General features: G+C 48.3%; 2 protein-coding genes across 4 annotated transcripts in view; both read left to right on the top strand.

The window, feature by feature from the left end:
• LOC117962940 (phosphatidylinositol 4-kinase beta) overlaps nt 1-10,123 on the top strand; it is a 48,194-nt gene extending 38,071 nt beyond the window's left edge. For all 3 annotated transcript variants that reach the window (XM_059005922.1, XM_059005921.1, XM_059005923.1), the window contains 5 exons: nt 604-727; nt 1,149-1,414; nt 1,617-1,749; nt 4,531-4,651; nt 7,761-10,123. In XM_059005922.1, coding sequence (XP_058861905.1) covers nt 604-727; nt 1,149-1,414; nt 1,617-1,749; nt 4,531-4,651; nt 7,761-7,942 — 826 coding nt within the window. In that variant the 3' untranslated portion in view covers nt 7,943-10,123. The remainder of the gene's footprint in view (nt 1-603; nt 728-1,148; nt 1,415-1,616; nt 1,750-4,530; nt 4,652-7,760) is intronic.
• A 4,649-nt stretch (nt 10,124-14,772) lies between these two features.
• LOC117968884 (unconventional myosin-Ie-like) overlaps nt 14,773-18,649 on the top strand; it is a 50,015-nt gene continuing 46,138 nt past the window's right edge. The window contains exon 1 of the mRNA XM_059006036.1: nt 14,773-15,059. Within this exon, the coding sequence (XP_058862019.1) occupies nt 15,057-15,059 (3 nt within the window). The 5' untranslated portion in view covers nt 14,773-15,056. The remainder of the gene's footprint in view (nt 15,060-18,649) is intronic.

Genomic DNA, 18,649 nt, shown 5'->3' with positions numbered 1-18,649 from the left:
GTGTTGATGAATGGTGTGTGCCCTGTGTTTGGTGCGTCGTGTTGATGAATGGTGTGTGTATCCTGTGTTTGGTGCGTCGTGTTGATGAATGGTGTGTGTATCCTGTGTTTGGTGCGTCGTGTTGATGAATGGTGTGTGTATCCTGTGTTTGGTGCGTCGTGTTGATGAATGGTGTGTGTATCCTGTGTTTGGTGCGTCGTGTTGATGAATGGTGTGTGTATCCTGTGTTTGGTGCTTGGTGTTGATGAATGGTGTGTGTATCCTGTGTTTGGTGCGTCGTGTTGATGAATGGTGTGTGTATCCTGTGTTTGTTGCGTGGTGTTGATGAATGGTGTGTGTATCCTGTGTTTGTTGCGTGGTGTTGATGAATGGTGTGTGTATCCTGTGTTTGTTGCTTGGTGTTGATGAATGGTGTGTGTATCCTGTGTTTGGTGCGTCGTGTTGATGAATGGTGTGTGTATCCTGTGTTTGTTGCGTGGTGTTGATGAATGGTGTGTGTATCCTGTGTTTGTTGCGTGGTGTTGATGAATGGTGTGTGTATCCTGTGTTTGGTGCGTGGCGTTGGTGTCACTGGGGTTCCTGATCTCTGTTTCCTCTGAGCAGCCGGATCAGGGAGGGCTCCCCCTATGGACACATCCCGAACTGGCGCCTCCTGTCCGTCATTGTGAAGTGTGGCGACGACCTGCGACAGGAGCTGCTGGCCTTCCAAGTGCTGAAGCAGCTGCTGGTGCGTCTCCCTCTGCTGACCCCCTCCCTCTGCTGACCCCCTCCCACTGCTGACCCCCTCCCACTGCTGACACCCTCCTTTTTTGCAGTCTATCTAATGCTCTCCTCTGTGTGGATTTGCAGTGCATCTCATGCTCTCCTGTCTCTGTGTGATTGCAGTGTATGTAACACTCTCCTCTCCTCTGTGTGTTTGCAGTGTATGTAACTCTCCTCTCTTCCCTGTGTGATTGCAGTGTATGTAATGCTCTCCTCACTTCTCCTCTGTGTGTTTGCAGTGTATGTAACACTCCTCTCCTCTGTGTGTTTGCAGTGTATGTAACAAACTCGTCTGTGTGATTGCAGTGTATGTAACGCTGTCCTCTCCTCTGTGTGATTTGCAGTGTATGTAACGCTCTCCTCACCTCTCCTCTGTTTGATTGCAGTCTATCTGGGAGCAGGAGCGGGTGCCCCTCTGGATCAAGCCCTATAAGATCCTGGTGATCTCGTCGGACAGTGGGATGATCGAGCCGGTGGTGAACGCTGTGTCGATCCACCAGGTGAAGAAGCAGTCCCAGCTCTCCCTGCTCGACTACTTCCTGCAGGAGCATGGCAACTACACCACCGAGGCCTTCCTTACAGCGCAGAGGAACTTCGTGCAGAGCTGCGCCGGCTACTGCCTCGTCTGCTACCTGCTGCAGGTCAAAGACAGGTCAGGAAACACAGCCTTTATACAGGGGCCCTGGCAGGGGGAGCGCACAGTTGGGGGAGCACAAGGAGTGTCACACAGGCGTCCCCAAGTGCTTACTCATAGAAAGACTCTGGCGATCGAGCTGACATTACATGCATCTGCGGCAGGCAACTGAGAGAGTGGTTTGGTGTTCCCTGATCTTTCCTCTCCCTCTCCCCCTCAGGCACAACGGCAATATCCTGCTGGACTCGGAGGGGCACATCATACACATAGACTTTGGCTTCATCCTCTCCAGCTCTCCACGCAACCTGGGTTTCGAAACCTCTGCCTTCAAACTGACCAGCGAGTTTGTGGACGTGAGTGAGCCTCCGAGTGCCCTGTGAATACAGGAGATATGTTTAATGGACTGTGTGTGTGCAGGTGATGGGAGGCGTGGATGGAGACGTGTCTGACTGTGTGTGTGTGCAGGTGATGGGTGTTCTGGATGGAGACGTGTCTGACTGTGTGTGTGCAGGTGATGGGTGTTCTGGATGGAGATGTGTCTGACTGTGTGTGCAGGTGATGGGTGTTCTGGATGGAGACGTGTCTGACTCTGTGTGTGTGCAGGTGATGGGTGTTCTGGATGGAGACGTGTCTGACTGTGTGTAGGTGATGGGTGTTCTGGATGGAGACGTGTCTGACTGTGTGTGCAGGTGATGGGTGTTCTGGATGGAGATGTGTCTGACTGTGCAGTGATGGGTGTTCTGGATGGAGACGTGTCTGACTGTGTGTGCAGGTGATGGGTGTTCTGGATGGAGACGTGTCTGACTGTGTGTGCAGGTGATGGGTGTTCTGGATGGAGATGTGTCTGACTGTGTGTGTGCAGGTGATGGGTGGTGTGGATGGAGACGTGTCTGACTGTGTGTGTGTGTGTGTGCAGTGATGGGTGTTCTGGATGGAGACGTGTCTGACTGTGTGTGTGCAGTGATGGGTGTTCTGGATGGAGACGTGTCTGACTGTGTGTGTGTGCAGGTGATGGGTGTTCTGGATGGAGATGTGTCTGACTGTGTGCAGTGATGGGTGTTCTAGATGGAGATGTGTCTGACTGTGTGTGTGCAGGTGATGGGTGTTCTGGATGGAGACGTGTCTGACTGTGTGTGTGCAGGTGATGGGTGTTCTGGATGGAGATGTGTCTGACTGTGTGTGCAGGTGATGGGTGTTCTGGATGGAGACGTGTCTGACTCTGTGTGTGTGCAGGTGATGGGTGTTCTGGATGGAGACGTGTCTGACTGTGTGTAGGTGATGGGTGTTCTGGATGGAGACGTGTCTGACTGTGTGTGCAGGTGATGGGTGTTCTGGATGGAGATGTGTCTGACTGTGCAGTGATGGGTGTTCTGGATGGAGACGTGTCTGACTGTGTGTGTGCAGTGATGGGTGTTCTGGATGGAGATGTGTCTGACTGTGTGCAGTGATGGGTGTTCTAGATGGAGATGTGTCTGACTGTGTGTGTGCAGGTGATGGGTGTTCTGGATGGAGACGTGTCTGACTGTGTGTGTGTGCAGGTGATGGGTGTTCTGGATGGAGACGTGTCTGACTGTGTGTGTGCAGGTGATGGGTGTTCTGGATGGAGATGTGTCTGACTGTGTGTGCAGGTGATGGGTGTTCTGGATGGAGACGTGTCTGACTCTGTGTGTGTGCAGGTGATGGGTGTTCTGGATGGAGACGTGTCTGACTGTGTGTAGGTGATGGGTGTTCTGGATGGAGACGTGTCTGACTGTGTGTGCAGGTGATGGGTGTTCTGGATGGAGATGTGTCTGACTGTGCAGTGATGGGTGTTCTGGATGGAGACATGTCTGACTGTGTGTGCAGGTGATGGGTGTTCTGGATGGAGACGTGTCTGACTGTGTGCAGGTGATGGGTGTTCTGGATGGAGATGTGTCTGACTGTGTGTGTGCAGGTGATGGGTGGTGTGGATGGAGACGTGTCTGACTGTGTGTGTGTGTGTGCAGTGATGGGTGTTCTGGATGGAGACGTGTCTGACTGTGTGTGTGCAGTGATGGGTGTTCTGGATGGAGACGTGTCTGACTGTGTGTGTGTGCAGGTGATGGGTGTTCTGGATGGAGATGTGTCTGACTGTGTGTGTGCAGTGATGGGTGTTCTGGATGGAGACGTGTCTGACTGTGTGTGTGTGCAGGTGATGGGTGTTCTGGATGGAGATGTGTCTGACTGTGTGTGTGCAGTGATGGGTGTTCTAGATGGAGATGTGTCTGACTGTGTGTGTGCAGGTGATGGGTGTTCTGGATGGAGACGTGTCTGACTGTGTGTGTGTGCAGGTGATGGGTGGTGTGGATGGAGACGTGTCTGACTGTGTGTGTGTGCAGGTGATGGGTGTTCTGGATGGAGACGTGTCTGACTGTGTGTGTGCAGGTGATGGGTGGTGTGGATGGAAACGTGTCTGACTGTGTGTGCAGGTGATGGGTGTTCTGGATGGAGATGTGTCTGACTGTGTGTGTGCAGGTGATGGGTGGTGTGGATGGAGACGTGTCTGACTGTGTGTGTGTGTGTGCAGGTGATGGGTGGTGTGGATGGAGACGTGTCTGACTGTGTGTGTGTGTGCAGGTGATGGGTGTTCTGGATGGAGACGTGTCTGACTGTGTGCAGTGATGGGTGTTCTGGATGGAGACGTGTCTGACTGTGTGTGTGCAGGTGATGGGTGGTGTGGATGGAGACGTGTCTGACTGTGTGTGTGCAGGTGATGGGTGTTCTGGATGGAGATGTGTCTGACTGTGTGTGTGCAGGTGATGGGTGGTGTGGATGGAGACGTGTCTGACTGTGTGTGCAGTGATGGGTGTTCTGGATGGAGACGTGTCTGACTGTGTGCAGTGATGGGTGTTCTGGATGGAGATGTGTCTGACTGTGTGTGTGTGCAGGTGATGGGTGGTGTGGATGGAGACGTGTCTGACTGTGTGTGCAGGTGATGGGTGGTGTGGATGGAGACGTGTCTGACTGTGTGTGTGTGCAGGTGATGGGTGGTGTGGATGGAGACGTGTCTGACTGTGTGCAGGTGATGATGGGTGGTCTGGATGGAAACGTCTGACTGTGTGTGCAGGTGATGGGTGGTGTGGATGGAGACATGTTTAACTGACTGTTTTCTGCAGGTGATGGGTGGTCTGGATGGAGACATGTTTAACTACTATAAGATGCTGATGCTGCAAGGACTCATCGCAGCGCGCAAACACATGGAGAAAGTGGTGCAGATCGTGGAAATCATGCAGCAAGGTATCTGTATTCATTCGAGTGCGCTCTGTGGACAGATTGCTGCATTAAAGTGCTTGTAGCTCACAGATACTCCCCATACACCTGCAAGCGCCACAGCACCTTTAGGAGGAAGTACAGCTCTGGCCAAACGTTTACAATGAACACATTTTAGTTCATAAAGTCGAATGAAACCTGCTGCATAATGTTACGTTAAGATGTTGAATTACAATATGTTAACGTTGCAGTTGTCAAGATACTTTGACATTTCGAAATCTTACATGCACTACTGTACGGCTGGTACTTACTAACTTGAATGCACTGTGGCGGATCTAGCCTGTGTTACATGTTTCTGTGGCTGGAGACTTGAACAGAAAGCTCCTTACAGATGGCATAAAACACCGTGATTGTGGGTGTGCTGCATGGCTCAGCGGTGTCCTGTCAGTGTGGGTGTGCTGCTCGACTCAGCGGTGTCCTGTCAGTGTGGGTGTGCTGCTCGGCTCAGCGGTGTCCTGTCAGTGTGGGTGTGCTGCTCGGCTCAGCGGTGTCCTGTCAGTGTGGGTGTGCTGCTCGGCTCTGCGGTGTCCTGTCAGTGTGGGTGTGCTGCTCGGCTCTGCGGTGTCCTGTCAGTGTGGGTGTGCTGCTCGGCTCAGTCTAACACTGTGTCCTGTCAGTGTGGGTGTGCTGCTCGGCTCAGTCTAACATGGTGTCCTGTCAGTGTGGGTGTGCTGCTCGGCTCAGTCTAACATGGTGTCCTGTCAGTGTGGGTGTGCTGCTCGGCTCAGTCTAACACGGTGTCCTGTCAGTGTGGGTGTGCTGCTCGGCTCAGTCTAACATGGTGTCCTGTCAGTGTGGGTGTGCTGCTCGGCTCAGCGGTGTCCTGTCAGTGTGGGTGTGCTGCTCGGCTCAGCGGTGTCCTGTCAGTGTGGGTGTGCTGCACGGCTCAGCGGTGTCCTGTCAGTGTGGGTGTGCTGCTCGGCTCAGCGGTGTCCTGTCAGTGTGGGTGTGCTGCTCGGCTCAGCGGTGTCCTGTCAGTGTGGGTGTGCTGCTCGGCTCAGCGGTGTCCTGTCAGTGTGGGTGTGCTGCTCGGCTCAGTCTAACACGGTGTCCTGTCAGTGTGGGTGTGCTGCTCGGCTCAGTCTAACACGGTGTCCTGTCAGTGTGGGTGTGCTGCTCGGCTCAGTCTAACATGGTGTCCTGTCAGTGTGGGTGTGCTGCTCGACTCAGCGGTGTCCTGTCAGTGTGGGTGTGCTGCTCGGCTCAGTGGTGTCCTGTCAGTGTGGGTGTGCTGCTCGGCTCAGTCTAACATGGTGTCCTGTCAGTGTGGGTGTGCTGCTCGGCTCAGTCTAACACGGTGTCCTGTCAGTGTGGGTGTGCTGCTCGGCTCAGTATAACATGGTGTCCTGTCAGTGTGGGTGTGCTGTTTGGCTCAGCGGAGTCCTGTCAGTGTGGGTGTGTGCTGCTCGGCTCAGCGGTGTCCTGTCAGTGTGGGTATGCTCCTCGGCTCAGTCTAACACGGTGTCCTGTCAGTTTGCCCTACAGGTGGCTGCTCTTGTTCAGGAAGCCCCCCAGCACAGAGGCAGGCAGCAGAGTTAGCGCAGGTGGTGTGTAAGTGTCAGGCAGCAGGCAGAGTTCAGATAGACAGTAGGGACCTTCATTGGAGAGCCGCTCCATTCGGCTTGCAATAGACGCAGCTTTATTTAGCAAGAGAGTTGCTAATGAGAGTCAAGTGCATTAGTGTTTGCACTGAATAAACAGGGATGGAAATGAGTCTCTTACTGCATAACAGTTTCACCCATTACAGATTTTACTACAAGCTTGATTATCCACATTGTACAGGTAAGTCTCAGGTGTGTCTTATTAAACTCCTAGTTAAACCAGGACTGGATCAAACGGCTATGCATTGGGAGCCTGTATTTCCATCCCTGTAAATCAGTATGCAGTGGATGTAACAGAGTTATACAGTGCGTTTACATGAGCATAAGAATTCCGATATTTTTCAGAAAACTAATTCTGATGTCAAATGTCATGTAAACATAGTTTTTGGAAAATGTATGGGAATTTTCCGAAAGTCAGTTTTCTGAAAACAGCACCTTGAAATTTCCGATTCATTTCTGGAAACTAACAAAATGTATATTGTATATAAAATGACGTGATAATTTTAAATAATGTCTGCAAAAGAAACTGGTAATATAGAACTGGATGAGCTGTTGGAAAGGCTGACTGCACATTGTGGGGAATCTGGATAGAGGTATAGGATAGTAATCTTTGAATTTAAGACCTGACACTTCGATAAAGCACTTGAGTTATTGGATTGGTCTCTGTTCTATCTCAGAAATGTGCGGTCTTCAAATCGTACATAGGCAACTACAGTACTTTGCATGCGAAAATATCCTGCGTTTTCCAAAAACTTCGATCCATGTATACAGTTGAATTCTAATTCGATTTTCTATCATTAATCATGTAAACACAAAAACGTTTTCTGATTCAGTTTTCCGAAAACATTAGTTTTCGGAAAATACTGTCATGTAAACGTACTGATAGTAAGGGATCTGAAGGAGTAATAGGGGAGAGAGGAGAGGGCAGTAAGGTCCTGTATTTATGTATGTATGTATGTATGTATGTATGTATGTATGTATGTATTTATTTTAAATTTAGTAGTCACCAATTGTTTTTATAATTAGTCAAAATGGACAATTTATTTTGTCCTCCGAAGCGTGTGCCGTCAGCCGACCGCTTCTTTACACACTGCAGCCACCTCAGAGCTACAGCGTAGGAGGACAGTGCACCTCTGGGCAGCTTGCAGGCAAGCCCGTAGGCGCCCGGCCAGACTACAGGGGTCGCTCGTGTGCGGTGAGCCGAGGACACCCTGGCCGACCTAATACCCCCTCCCCCCCCCCACCCCACCGCCGCCGCCGCCAATTGTGTGGCTTTACCGGATGCGCCACTAGGAAGCCCCAGGTCCTGTTTATTAAAGCCAATTAAAGGGATGCTTTGTCATTGACAGTTTCCTGTGTTTTTCAACTGATTTAATGTGCGTTCTGGAAGATTGTCTAGTCGTAAGTGATTAATAAATCAAACTAACTCTTGTCCCCTCTCCCTCGTCTCTCTTTCTCCTGTCCCCTCTCTCCAGGCTCCCACCTACCCTGCTTCCACGGCTCCAGCACTGTCCGGAACCTGAAGGAGCGTTTCCACATGAACCTGCCGGAAGAGCAGCTGCAGGTCCTGGTGGAGCAGATGGTGGATGGCAGCATGCGCTCCATCACCACCAAACTGTACGATGGCTTCCAGTACCTGACCAACGGGATCATGTGAGCCCCCTGCCCCCTGCCCCACCCCGCCCCCCATCAACAAACTGTACGATGGCTTCCAGCACCTGACCAACAGGATCATGTGAGCCCCCTCATCAACAAACTGTACAGCAGCTTCCAGTACCTGACCAACGGGATCATGTGAGCCCCCTGCCCCACCCCGCCCCTCATCAACAAACTGTACGATGGCTTCCAGTACCTGACCAACGGGATCATGTGAGCCCCCTCATCAACAAACTGTACAGCAGCTTCCAGTACCTGACCAACGGGATCATGTGAGCCCGCTCCCTGCCCCGCCCCTCCGCCAAGCACCCCCCTGAATGAGAAGCCTCCTCGTGCTTGTGTCCCAGGACCGAGGCTGGTTTCACAGGTCTGATTTTAATGCTAGAGGGGTTTGTGAAACCAGCCCTTCTAGAAGGACAAGGATCTGATTGATGGGGATTTTGCTACAAAAGATGTATTTGCAAATACAAGGCGGTTCCATTAAATGTGAAGGAACGTCCATAGGAACTGGATGTACGCACAGTAATGCATGCATTGATTGAGTAGGGGCGGCTGTTGCCTGTTTTTACCACTCAGACCACTAGCTTGCTGGATTCACTTTGTATCTTAATATACTTCCTTGAATAGACAGGCAGCTCCTGTTTGTAGCCTCGCTATAGATCCTGTTTTGTCATTTTTACCGGCCCCTTTGCAATTGTATGATGATTGCAGTCCGTGATTCTCATTGTACTTACATATTGTGGGTTTGTTTGCAAGTGTGATCAGTTGCTTTGAGTTCAGAAGCTGCTCTGCAGTTCTAGCTGCCTTCCATTGACATATATAATGTCTTTATATTAGTAAGTGCCATCTAGTGCACAGCTGTGTATTGCCAGCAGTACACAATCTTAATCTGGAGTGTGTGCTCGCTGGAAGGGCTATGGTACAGGTGTCTACGCCAAGCAACTGGTACTGAAGAGCAGCTCCTGAACTCGGCTTAAAGCAAAAACAACAACATTTGAGTCACTGCATTAAGAACCACTCAGAATATTAGCAACTAACAAAGTTAAAGGGAACAGTTTACTTTACAGGAAGATAAATCACATCTTAGTCAAATTCTTTGGCACATGTTTTGTACTTTTCAGTATTAAGGCCGTGGCTCTAGAAGGACAGGTTTGTTCCTTGGCTGGCCTAGTTTTCAGTGCTGTTCAGGGAAGCCATTTAGTGAGCAAGTAAGGGGTCGTGTGGGGGTGACATGGAAGCAAGGGGTCGTGTGGGGGTGACATGGAAGCAAGGGGTCGTGTGGGGGTGACATGGAAGCAAGGGGTCGTGTGGGGGTGACATGGAAGCAAGGGGTCGTGTGGGGGTGACATGGAAGCAAGGGGTTGTGTGGGGGTGACATGGAAGCAAGGGGTTGTGTGGGGGTGACATGGAAGCAAGGGGTCCGTGTGGGGGTGACATGGGCACAATCCCCCTCTTCTTTGTATATACTCATACGTTTGAATACAGCAAACATCCCTGCACTCTGCAGAAGCAATGCTACACAACCCTGGTTCAGCAGCTCCACTTCCCAATAACATGAGAACCGAGATCTCCAACGAGTGAAACCACACAACAGGACGGGGGATTCCTCCAGGGGTTTGGAGACAAGGAGCTCTTTATCAGACACTAAGACACTCGGATTTGCTGAAGACTTAGGCCATGTTTTTATTTTTAAAAGGTTCAGCTCCACTAAAAAGGATTATCTACTGGTTTTAAGTGACGACAGACTATAGATTTGGGGGGGGGGGGAAACAAAAAAAACCCTACTGATTACTGAGTAGCTGCAAGCTGTCAGTCTGGACATCTGAACTTGATTTGGAGGTGTGGTTCTTATTTTTTTAAAGGAGGGGGGAGAAGTCAACCCAGTGCCCTAATAAAAGGGCTCCATCACTGGGATCATTCAACCACACACCCCCCCCCCCTCCCTTCCTACAGACCCAGCATTAGGACTCCTCTTCTGTACCCCTTAGCGTTTGTTTGTTTTTCCCCCTCTTGTAGAAGCTGCGCAGGAGGAAAGACAATGTGTTTCTTTCTGTTTGTTCCACTTCATCTTTGGATTTGTTTTAAGTGTTTGTGCAAGGACCAGCCCCAGGATCATGTGACTGAGGACCTCCCTTTAACTTGTGAATTGTTCTTTGTATAATAAATTAAACTACTTGTCTCACCTGTGTCTCACAAATTGGTTTAGCCAAAAACAGGAATATCTAGCAAAGGCTTTAAAAAATGTTTTCTTGCCTCCTTATTCTCCCCAGTGGCATTGTAATCTATGAGGCTGGCCTCTCTGCCCTGATCACAGCCTGGGCATTGTAATCTATGAGGCTGGCCTCTCTCTGCCCTGATTACAGCCTGGGCATTGTAATCTATGGGGCTGGCCTCGTCTGCCCTGATCACAGCCTGGGCATTGTAATCTATGAGGCTGGTATCTCTGTGCCCTGATCACAGCCTGGGCATTGTAATCTATGAGGCTGGCCTCTCTCTGCCCTGATCACAGCCTGGGCATTGTAATCTATGGGGCTGGCCTCTGTCTGCCCTGATCACAGCCTGGGCATTGTAATCTATGAGGCTGGGCCTCTCTCTGACCTGATCACAGCCGGGGCATTGTAATCTATGAGGCTGGTCTCTCTCTGCTCTGATCACAGCCTGGGCATTGTAATCTATGAGGCTGGCCTCTCTCTGCCCTGATCACAGCATGGGCATTGTAATCTATGAGGCTGGCCTCTGCTCTGATCACAGCCTGGGCATTGTAATCTATGAGGCTGGCCTCTCTCTGCCCTGATCACAGCATGGGCATTGTAATCTATGAGGCTGGGCCTCTCTCTGACCTGATCACAGCCTGGGCATTGTAATCTATGAGGCTGGCCTCTCTCTGCCCTGATCACAGCCTGGGCATTGTAATCTATGAGGCTGGCCTCTCTGCCCTGATCACAGCATGGGCATTGTAATCTATGAGGCTGGTCTCTCTCTGCCCTGATCACAGCCTGGGCATTGTAATCTATGAGGCTGGCCTCTCTGCCCTGATCACAGCATGGGCATTGTAATCTATGAGGCTGGTCTCTCTCTGCCCTGATCACAGCCTGGGCATTGTAATCTATGAGGCTGGTCTCTCTCTGCCCTGATCACAGCCTGGGCATTGTAATCTATGAGGCTGGCCTCTGACCTGATCACAGCCTGGGCATTGTAATCTATGAGGCTGGTCTCTCTCTGCTCTGATCACAGCCTGGGCATTGTAATCTATGAGGCTGGCCTCTGTCTGCCCTGATCACAGCCTGGGCATTGTAATCTATGAGGCTGGCCTCTGTCTGCCCTGATCACAGCCTGACATGTATTCCTCAAACACAACACTAGTATAGATGCTTAGACGCTGCTTCCTACTACTTGATGATTTCCTCTGCTGTAGGTCACGTGGTTACTTGCAGTTGGATCATTGGCGTGGATCTGACCTACAGCACAGGAAGCCATTGGGTACCAGGAAGCACTTTGTTAGCTGTTGTATTTTGCTATTAAGTCAACATGAAATAATGATATGAAAAGAGCTTTGAAGCCGTGGTTTCTTTAACTAAGGCCCGGATCAAATCAAAACTTTGACAACCCGCTAATCGCACTTAACAAAACTATTTCATAGTGTTTTGTTTTTTTTGTAAGTATCTTATTTCTTCTACTCATAAAAAGAAAACGCTATTAAATAGTTTTGTTAAGTGCGATTAGCGGGTTGTCAAAGTTTTGATTTGGTCCCATCCTAAGTGTTGTAACACATGTGGGGCCAAAGCAAACACCTCAAAAGTGCTGAAGAGAACTTGGAGTACATAGCTTGGTTGTTTTGATTTTAGTTTTGTGAAATGAACAGGGGTTCGTTGTAGACTGGAGTAACACTTTGAGAAAGTGGCTCATGATGTTTTAAACAAATACACGTTCGATACAGAACTGCACCCTTGAGACCTTTGAGGTAAGAGTTGGGATTTCTTTAGATTTTATTTTTTTTATAGTATTTACTTTTTTTAGCTACACTCTCTTTAAACCATTTGTTTCTGGTGGGGATAAATAAATAAATATCTGGAAGTGGAATCTGCCCGCTACAAATTCCAATACAACCCATTCTGATCTGTGTAGCCGCTGCTCAATACAACAGCATTGACGTCACGGTGTGCACGAGAGCGTACCTACCTGTACCGGCCAGCAAAGACGAGCTCATTCTGCAATTAGACCCCATGAGAGGTGAAACAACAGCCAGAGGAAGTATGCATCTGTAGCCATTACTGACAGGCAGAATTCCCACCTACAGACCCTGTGCTTTCATGAAATAGATTTTTGACGGAGGCCTCCCACTACCACTGGTAAGCGCTTACACATTCTGTGAAAATCAATTGATCAAATTAAAACAAAAACTACAAAATGAAATCGCAAAAGGCTACAGGAAGCCATAATACCAACACAGTATTTTGTGTTAGAGTTTGCTAGATGAAGTGGTAGATTTTGAAATGTTAGTTTTTTGTATATGGAAAACTACAAAGCAGTACATAATTTAATATGTTAACGTAACCATTGTTCAGCAGGTTTCATTTGACTTCATGAAGCATAATTAGTTAATTATGTCGGTGATGCAAAACTTTTGGCCATAGCTGTACGAGTTACATTCATGCAGGCCAGTGTCAGTCACGGTTTGAGAGAGCAGGTAGGCTGGTGTTTGGTTGGCAGGTGCTTTATTCAAGACTGCCCAGTTTCTTTACATGAGGTTAAATGATCATATTTTATATATATATATATATATATATATATATATATATATATATATATATATATAAAAATACACACTACCGGTCAAAAGTTTTAGAACACCTCAATTTTTCCAGTTTTTATTGAAATTTATGCAGTTTAATGTCTCAATGTACTCTGAAATTAAAGCATAGAACAAATAAACAATTGGAGATAAAAAAGAAATCATGGAATCGTTTGTTTAACAAAATTTAATCTAAATTTTTGACTCATCAAAAGTAGCCACCTTTTGTAGATATAACAGCCGAGCACACTCGTGGCATTCTTTCTACATTGGAAATCAAATATTGTTCGGAAAGTTTTTCCCAACACTGTTGCAGAAGTTCCCACAAATGTGTTGCACTTGTAGGTTGCTTTGCTTTCACCCTTCTGTCCAGTTCATCCCAAACCAGCTCGATGGGGTTTAAGTCTGGAGACTGTGCTGGCCATTCCATGATTTGAAGCCTACCGTCTTGTTCTTTTCTTCTAAGGTAGTTCTGACATAGCCTGGAGGTATGTTTTGGGTCATTATCTTGCTGTAGGATGAACCCCTGACCAACTAGGCGTATACCAGAGGATATTGCATGGCGCTGCAAAATGCTGTGGTAGCAGTTTTGGTTCAGGGTGCCAGTCACTCTGTGCAAGTCGCCGACTCTGGATCCAGCAAAAGAGCCCCAGACCATCACGCTTCCTCCTCCATGTTTGGCAGTTGGTGTCACACACCGAGGAACCATCCTTTCGGCTACTCGACGGCGTACAAAAACCCTGCGTGATGAACCGAAGATTTCAAATTTTGATTCATCGGTCAATAAGACCACCTTCCAGTCTTCAGTAGTCCACTGGCCAAGGCAAGCCTCTTTTCCTTATTTTGCCATCTTAGCAATGGCTTTCTTACTGCCACTCGACCTGTCAAACCTGCAGCTCGAAGTCTTCTCTTCACAGTTGAAACTGAGACTTGCTTACTTTGACCAGTGTTAAGCTGTGCTTGAAGCTGTTGTCCTGTGAGCCGCCTATCACGCTGGCTGTTGACTCTCAGAAACTTGTCTGTTGTGGCTTTGGGTCTGCCAGACCTCTTCCTGTTTCCTTCAGTTTCCAAGTGCCTTTTGATGGTGTGGGAAACTACTCACTGACACCTTGGCTTTCTTTACAATTTCTCTAAAGGAAAGACCTACACTTTTAAGGGTTATAATGGTCTGTCTGTCTTCCTTTGTTAATTGCCTTTTTCTCGCCATTATGAGAGCAAAATACTACTTCCTGCAGTACAATACTGTCCAAATAATGCTTAAGAGGGTGTAGTAACACAGTCTGTTCCAACACTGCTTTTATACAGACAGAGGGTTTGTAAGTAATCAACAAAAGTTGGGACACCTGTAGGAATTGTTAGCATCAACTTTCAAGGCTTAATTTACTTCCATTGCTGCAGAACAGCTGTAAGTTGTTAACCCATTACTTGTTCCCTGAAAAAGGCCTTTTTGTATAACTCTGAAATGTACATTATTTTTCAGTTTTTGGTAACCTAAACTTTTTTTTTTAACCTCTGGCAGTTTACCGCTTACCTTTGTACCATTTCAGGTTATTCACTGGACTTGAACTGCTTAAATTTCAATAAAAACTGGAAAAATGGGGGTGTTCTAAAACTTTTGACCGGTAGTGTGTGTATTACACACACACACACAGAGTGTGGTGTATATTATGTCTCAATCCTACAATTCTAGTTGATGCAACACTTGGCCAGCGCTGTCTGTCACAATATTGCAACATATCACTTGAGTTTCACATATATGAACTTCTCAGTTTTGGGCTAGCCCTTCCAGAGAGCTTTCCCAGTGAAGAACCCGTTATTCAAAACAAAAAGGCGAACTGATTCCGAAGCAGTACAACCGGAAGGGCCGCTAAGGAACGTGAAATACGTGAACTACACAAACATGCGGTAAATCGATACTGCAGTACTGTAACCTGCCGGCAGATGGGGCGATTGTTCCACTTGATAAACCCGTGTCTCCCGTGTTTGTTTCAAATACCCACAATTCAATTAGTGGAATACTTTTTTGTGCCTCACCTGTCTGTACTTGTAACCTGTTATACAGCAGCGCAAAGCGCCCCTGAGTTTACCCCACCCCATGCGCGTTCAACAACACCAACGATAGTCTGAGAGGCTATGGTGGAATTCTTCTGAAGCTGGACTCCTGACACAGTAAATGTCATGGATATTTTATAAACTCCGGCTCTTCGCTTTTCACCTCTGGAATATCCGAGCGGGACGGGTTTGCTGCTTCTTAATAGCACGGGAAGAGCTTTTCCCAACTTTTTTTTTTCTTTCAGGAAGTGACTGAACAAATAACTTCACAATGGTAGGTTATACATTTTACCTTTTTGCTGTGGTTTAACGCATTCCTGACACAAAGAAAACGCGTTTGTTTTCGTTTTGTTTTTTTTATTTATAAACACAACATTGCACCGCGTTCTAAAACAATGTTTATGTTTATAACAAAAAACGCGTAAATCCTTTATTATTACTATAAACTGATAACGTACACACCACATACATATTACAGTTTAGTGGACGCACAAGACACACGCGAGAAGCATGTCTTAACGCATTTTTCTTAAAAGGTTCACTTTATTATTAGTTTTATTTTAACAACAGAAACCAAAACTCAATTATGGTGTATATGGTGTATAAAAGTTTCCTTTTGTCATTTTCTCATTTTCTCTAAAGACTAAAGCGAAGCCAGAACAGGGGTGGATTCCACAGGTTAAAAAATAAACAAAAAGGTCTTTAACCATAAACCATTCGTGAGCCGCGCGCATTGTGTACATGGATGGCAATAAGACTCCTGCTGCAGCATCTTGCTCTTATTGTATTACTTGTACTGTAACACTTGAAGTGTATTTGCTTACGATTGTAAGTCGCCCTGGATAAGGGCGTCTGCTAAGAAATAAATAATAATAATAATAATAATAATCCCAGTCCAGGTTTTACTATGAGCTTGATTAGCCACAGTGTAGGTAACAAGCTCAGGTGTGGCTTATTAAACTCGCAGTAAAACCAGGAATGGATCAGACCGCTGTGCCATGGGGATCGTATTGCCCTCCCTGGTGTAAAAGGTTAACGCTGTCGTCGCAATTCGAAGAACGCACTTGATGTGCAGCGGAGCGCAAGAGACAGACCGCCAGAAATCCAAACTTTCATTGTGGGACAACTGTGAACAATTAAACTCCATTCCGCGGTCACAACGACACAGCCTGGTTCCTCATTCCCCACGTTGAAATGAAATGGACTGTAAATTCAAATCAACTGTCTCGTGCTGTATTTTTATTTTTTCTAAAACTAACCAAAAAAATAAATAAATACAACTGGAAATTATAGTAATTAGCATATGTATAGAATATAACTTTATTACTCCTTACGAAGCAAGGCGAACTGCAGTCGAAGAACACGAATGTAGGTATTCATAACAATGCGAAGGCAATTTAAACTGTATCTCAAGTTATCGTTGTGTTTTCAGTTATATACGAAACATAATCCAAAAAACATACCTAATACATAATGTCTGCTATCAACACACTCCAATTCCTTAAATTACGCCGCACGGTTCACACCTGATTCTAATGTGATGTATTATTTGCGGCGCTGGGTCTAGCAGCTACACACGCAGGAATAGAGAGACGCATGTATTTGAAATACGCCGTTTACATGAACTAATATTCCACGAGAGAGCTCGATATTACATCCTTATTCTGATGCTGTGTTGTTCCTTAGAACACAACGAGTATCAGAAATGAAAGCCGCGCGATTATAAACCCAAACCCCGACAAGCACGTCGTCTAGCATTGTGCTCACCTTCTCCCTGCAGTTTCATCCATTCCAGGTTTTACTACCAGCTTGATTATCCACAGTGTGTCTTACTAAACTCCTAGTAAAACCAGGAAAGGATCAAACTGCTCTGCAATGGGAGTCTTATTCCTGTCCCTGCTGTGTTAGGAACTGCATTGACTGTAGGCTGAGGTGAGACTCTAAGAAGTTGAGTGGAGCAGACCAGCGGTTCAGCGAGGTCTTGTTCATCACTGCAGGCTGAACTGCTTCAGTGCTGGGAGTGTGATTCACAGTGGGAGCGGCTGGCTTTCTATCATCATAATAAAATGATTCCAGTTACTGTGCCTGGAGGCCAGTGCGATGTGGCAGCCTGCCTGCGGGGGAGCCCTCCCCTCCCCTTCTCCAGACAGGAGGAGTAACACTTCATCGCTCAGTAACAGTTCCACAATGTCCTCCTCAGCTCTAACCACTAGAGCGATACTGCCTCCCAGTCCTCAGCTCTAACCACTAGAGCGATACTGCCTCCCAGTCCTCAGCTCTAACCACTAGAGCGACACTGCCTCCCAGTCCTCAGCTCTAACCACTAGAGCGATACTGCCTCCCAGTCCTCAGCTCTAACCACTAGAGCGACACTGCCTCCCAGTCCTCAGCTCTAACCACTAGAGCGACACTGCCTCCCAGGCCTCAGCTCTAACCACTAGAGCGATACTGCCTCCCAGGCCTCAGCTCTAACCACTAGAGCGATACTGCCTCCCAGTCCTCAGCTCTAACCACAAGAGCGACACTGCCTCCCAGTCCTCAGCTCTAACCACTAGAGCGACACTGCCTCCCAGGCCTCAGCTCTAACCACTAGAGCGACACTGCCTCCCAGTCCTCAGCTCTAACCACTAGAGCGACACTGCCTCCCTCCCTCCCAGTCCTCAGCTCTAACCACTAGAGCAACACTGCCTCCCAGTCCTCAGCTCTAACCACTAGAGCAACACTGCCTCCCAGTCCTCAGCTCTAACCACTAGAGCGACACTGCCTCCCTCCCATCCAGTCCTCAGCTCTAACCACTAGAGCGACACTGCCTCCCTCCCTCCCAGTCCTCAGCTCTAACCACTAGAGCAACACTGCCTCCCTCCCTCCCAGTCCTCAGCTCTAACCACTAGAGCGATACTGCCTCCCAGTCCTCAGCTCTAACCACTAGAGCGATACTGCCTCCCAGTCCTCAGCTCTAACCACTAGAGCGATACTGCCTCCCAGTCCTCAGCTCTAACCACTAGAGCGACACTGCCTCCCAGGCCTCAGCTCTAACCACTAGAGCGACACTGCCTCCCAGGCCTCAGCTCTAACCACTAGAGCGATACTGCCTCCCAGTCCTCAGCTCTAACCACTAGAGCGATACTGCCTCCCAGTCCTCAGCTCTAACCACTAGAGCGATACTGCCTCCCAGTCCTCAGCTCTAACCACAAGAGCGATACTGCCTCCCAGTCCTCAGCTCTAACCACTAGAGTGACACTGCCTCCCTCCCTCCCAGTCCTCAGCTCTAACCACTAGAGCAACACTGCCTCCCAGTCCTCAGCTCTAACCACTAGAGCGACACTGCCTCCCTCCCTCCCAGTCCTCAGCTCTAACCACTAGAGCAACACTGCCTCCCAGTCCTCAGCTCTAACCACTAGAGCAACACTGCCTCCCAGTCCTCAGCTCTAACCACTAGAGCGACACTGCCTCCCTCCCATCCAGTCCTCAGCTCTAACCACTAGAGCGACACTGCCTCCCTCCCTCCCAGTCCTCAGCTCTAACCACTAGAGCAACACTGCCTCCCTCCCTCCCAGTCCTCAGCTCTAACCACTAGAGCGATACTGCCTCCCAGTCCTCAGCTCTAACCACTAGAGCGACACTGCCTCCCTCCCATCCAGTCCTCAGCTCTAACCAGGCGCATCCCCAGAAATCTTTCACATGGACCACGCAACTGAACCACACCGACATCCCATCTCAGGCCGATAACGACTCTGCATCAACATGCTGGAAAGTGTTTCAGCCAATCGCAGTGCTGCATTGTTGCTCATTCCTGAGTTTCACAGCACCTACACGGCCACATTAGAAAAGCGCAATCAAATTGCATCACTGCTTACTTTCTAA

Source organism: Acipenser ruthenus, chromosome 32 (genome assembly GCF_902713425.1).
Source record: "Acipenser ruthenus chromosome 32, fAciRut3.2 maternal haplotype, whole genome shotgun sequence".
Classification (NCBI taxonomy): domain Eukaryota; kingdom Metazoa; phylum Chordata; class Actinopteri; order Acipenseriformes; family Acipenseridae; genus Acipenser; species Acipenser ruthenus.
This window is presented reverse-complemented; position numbering and strand designations above follow the sequence as displayed.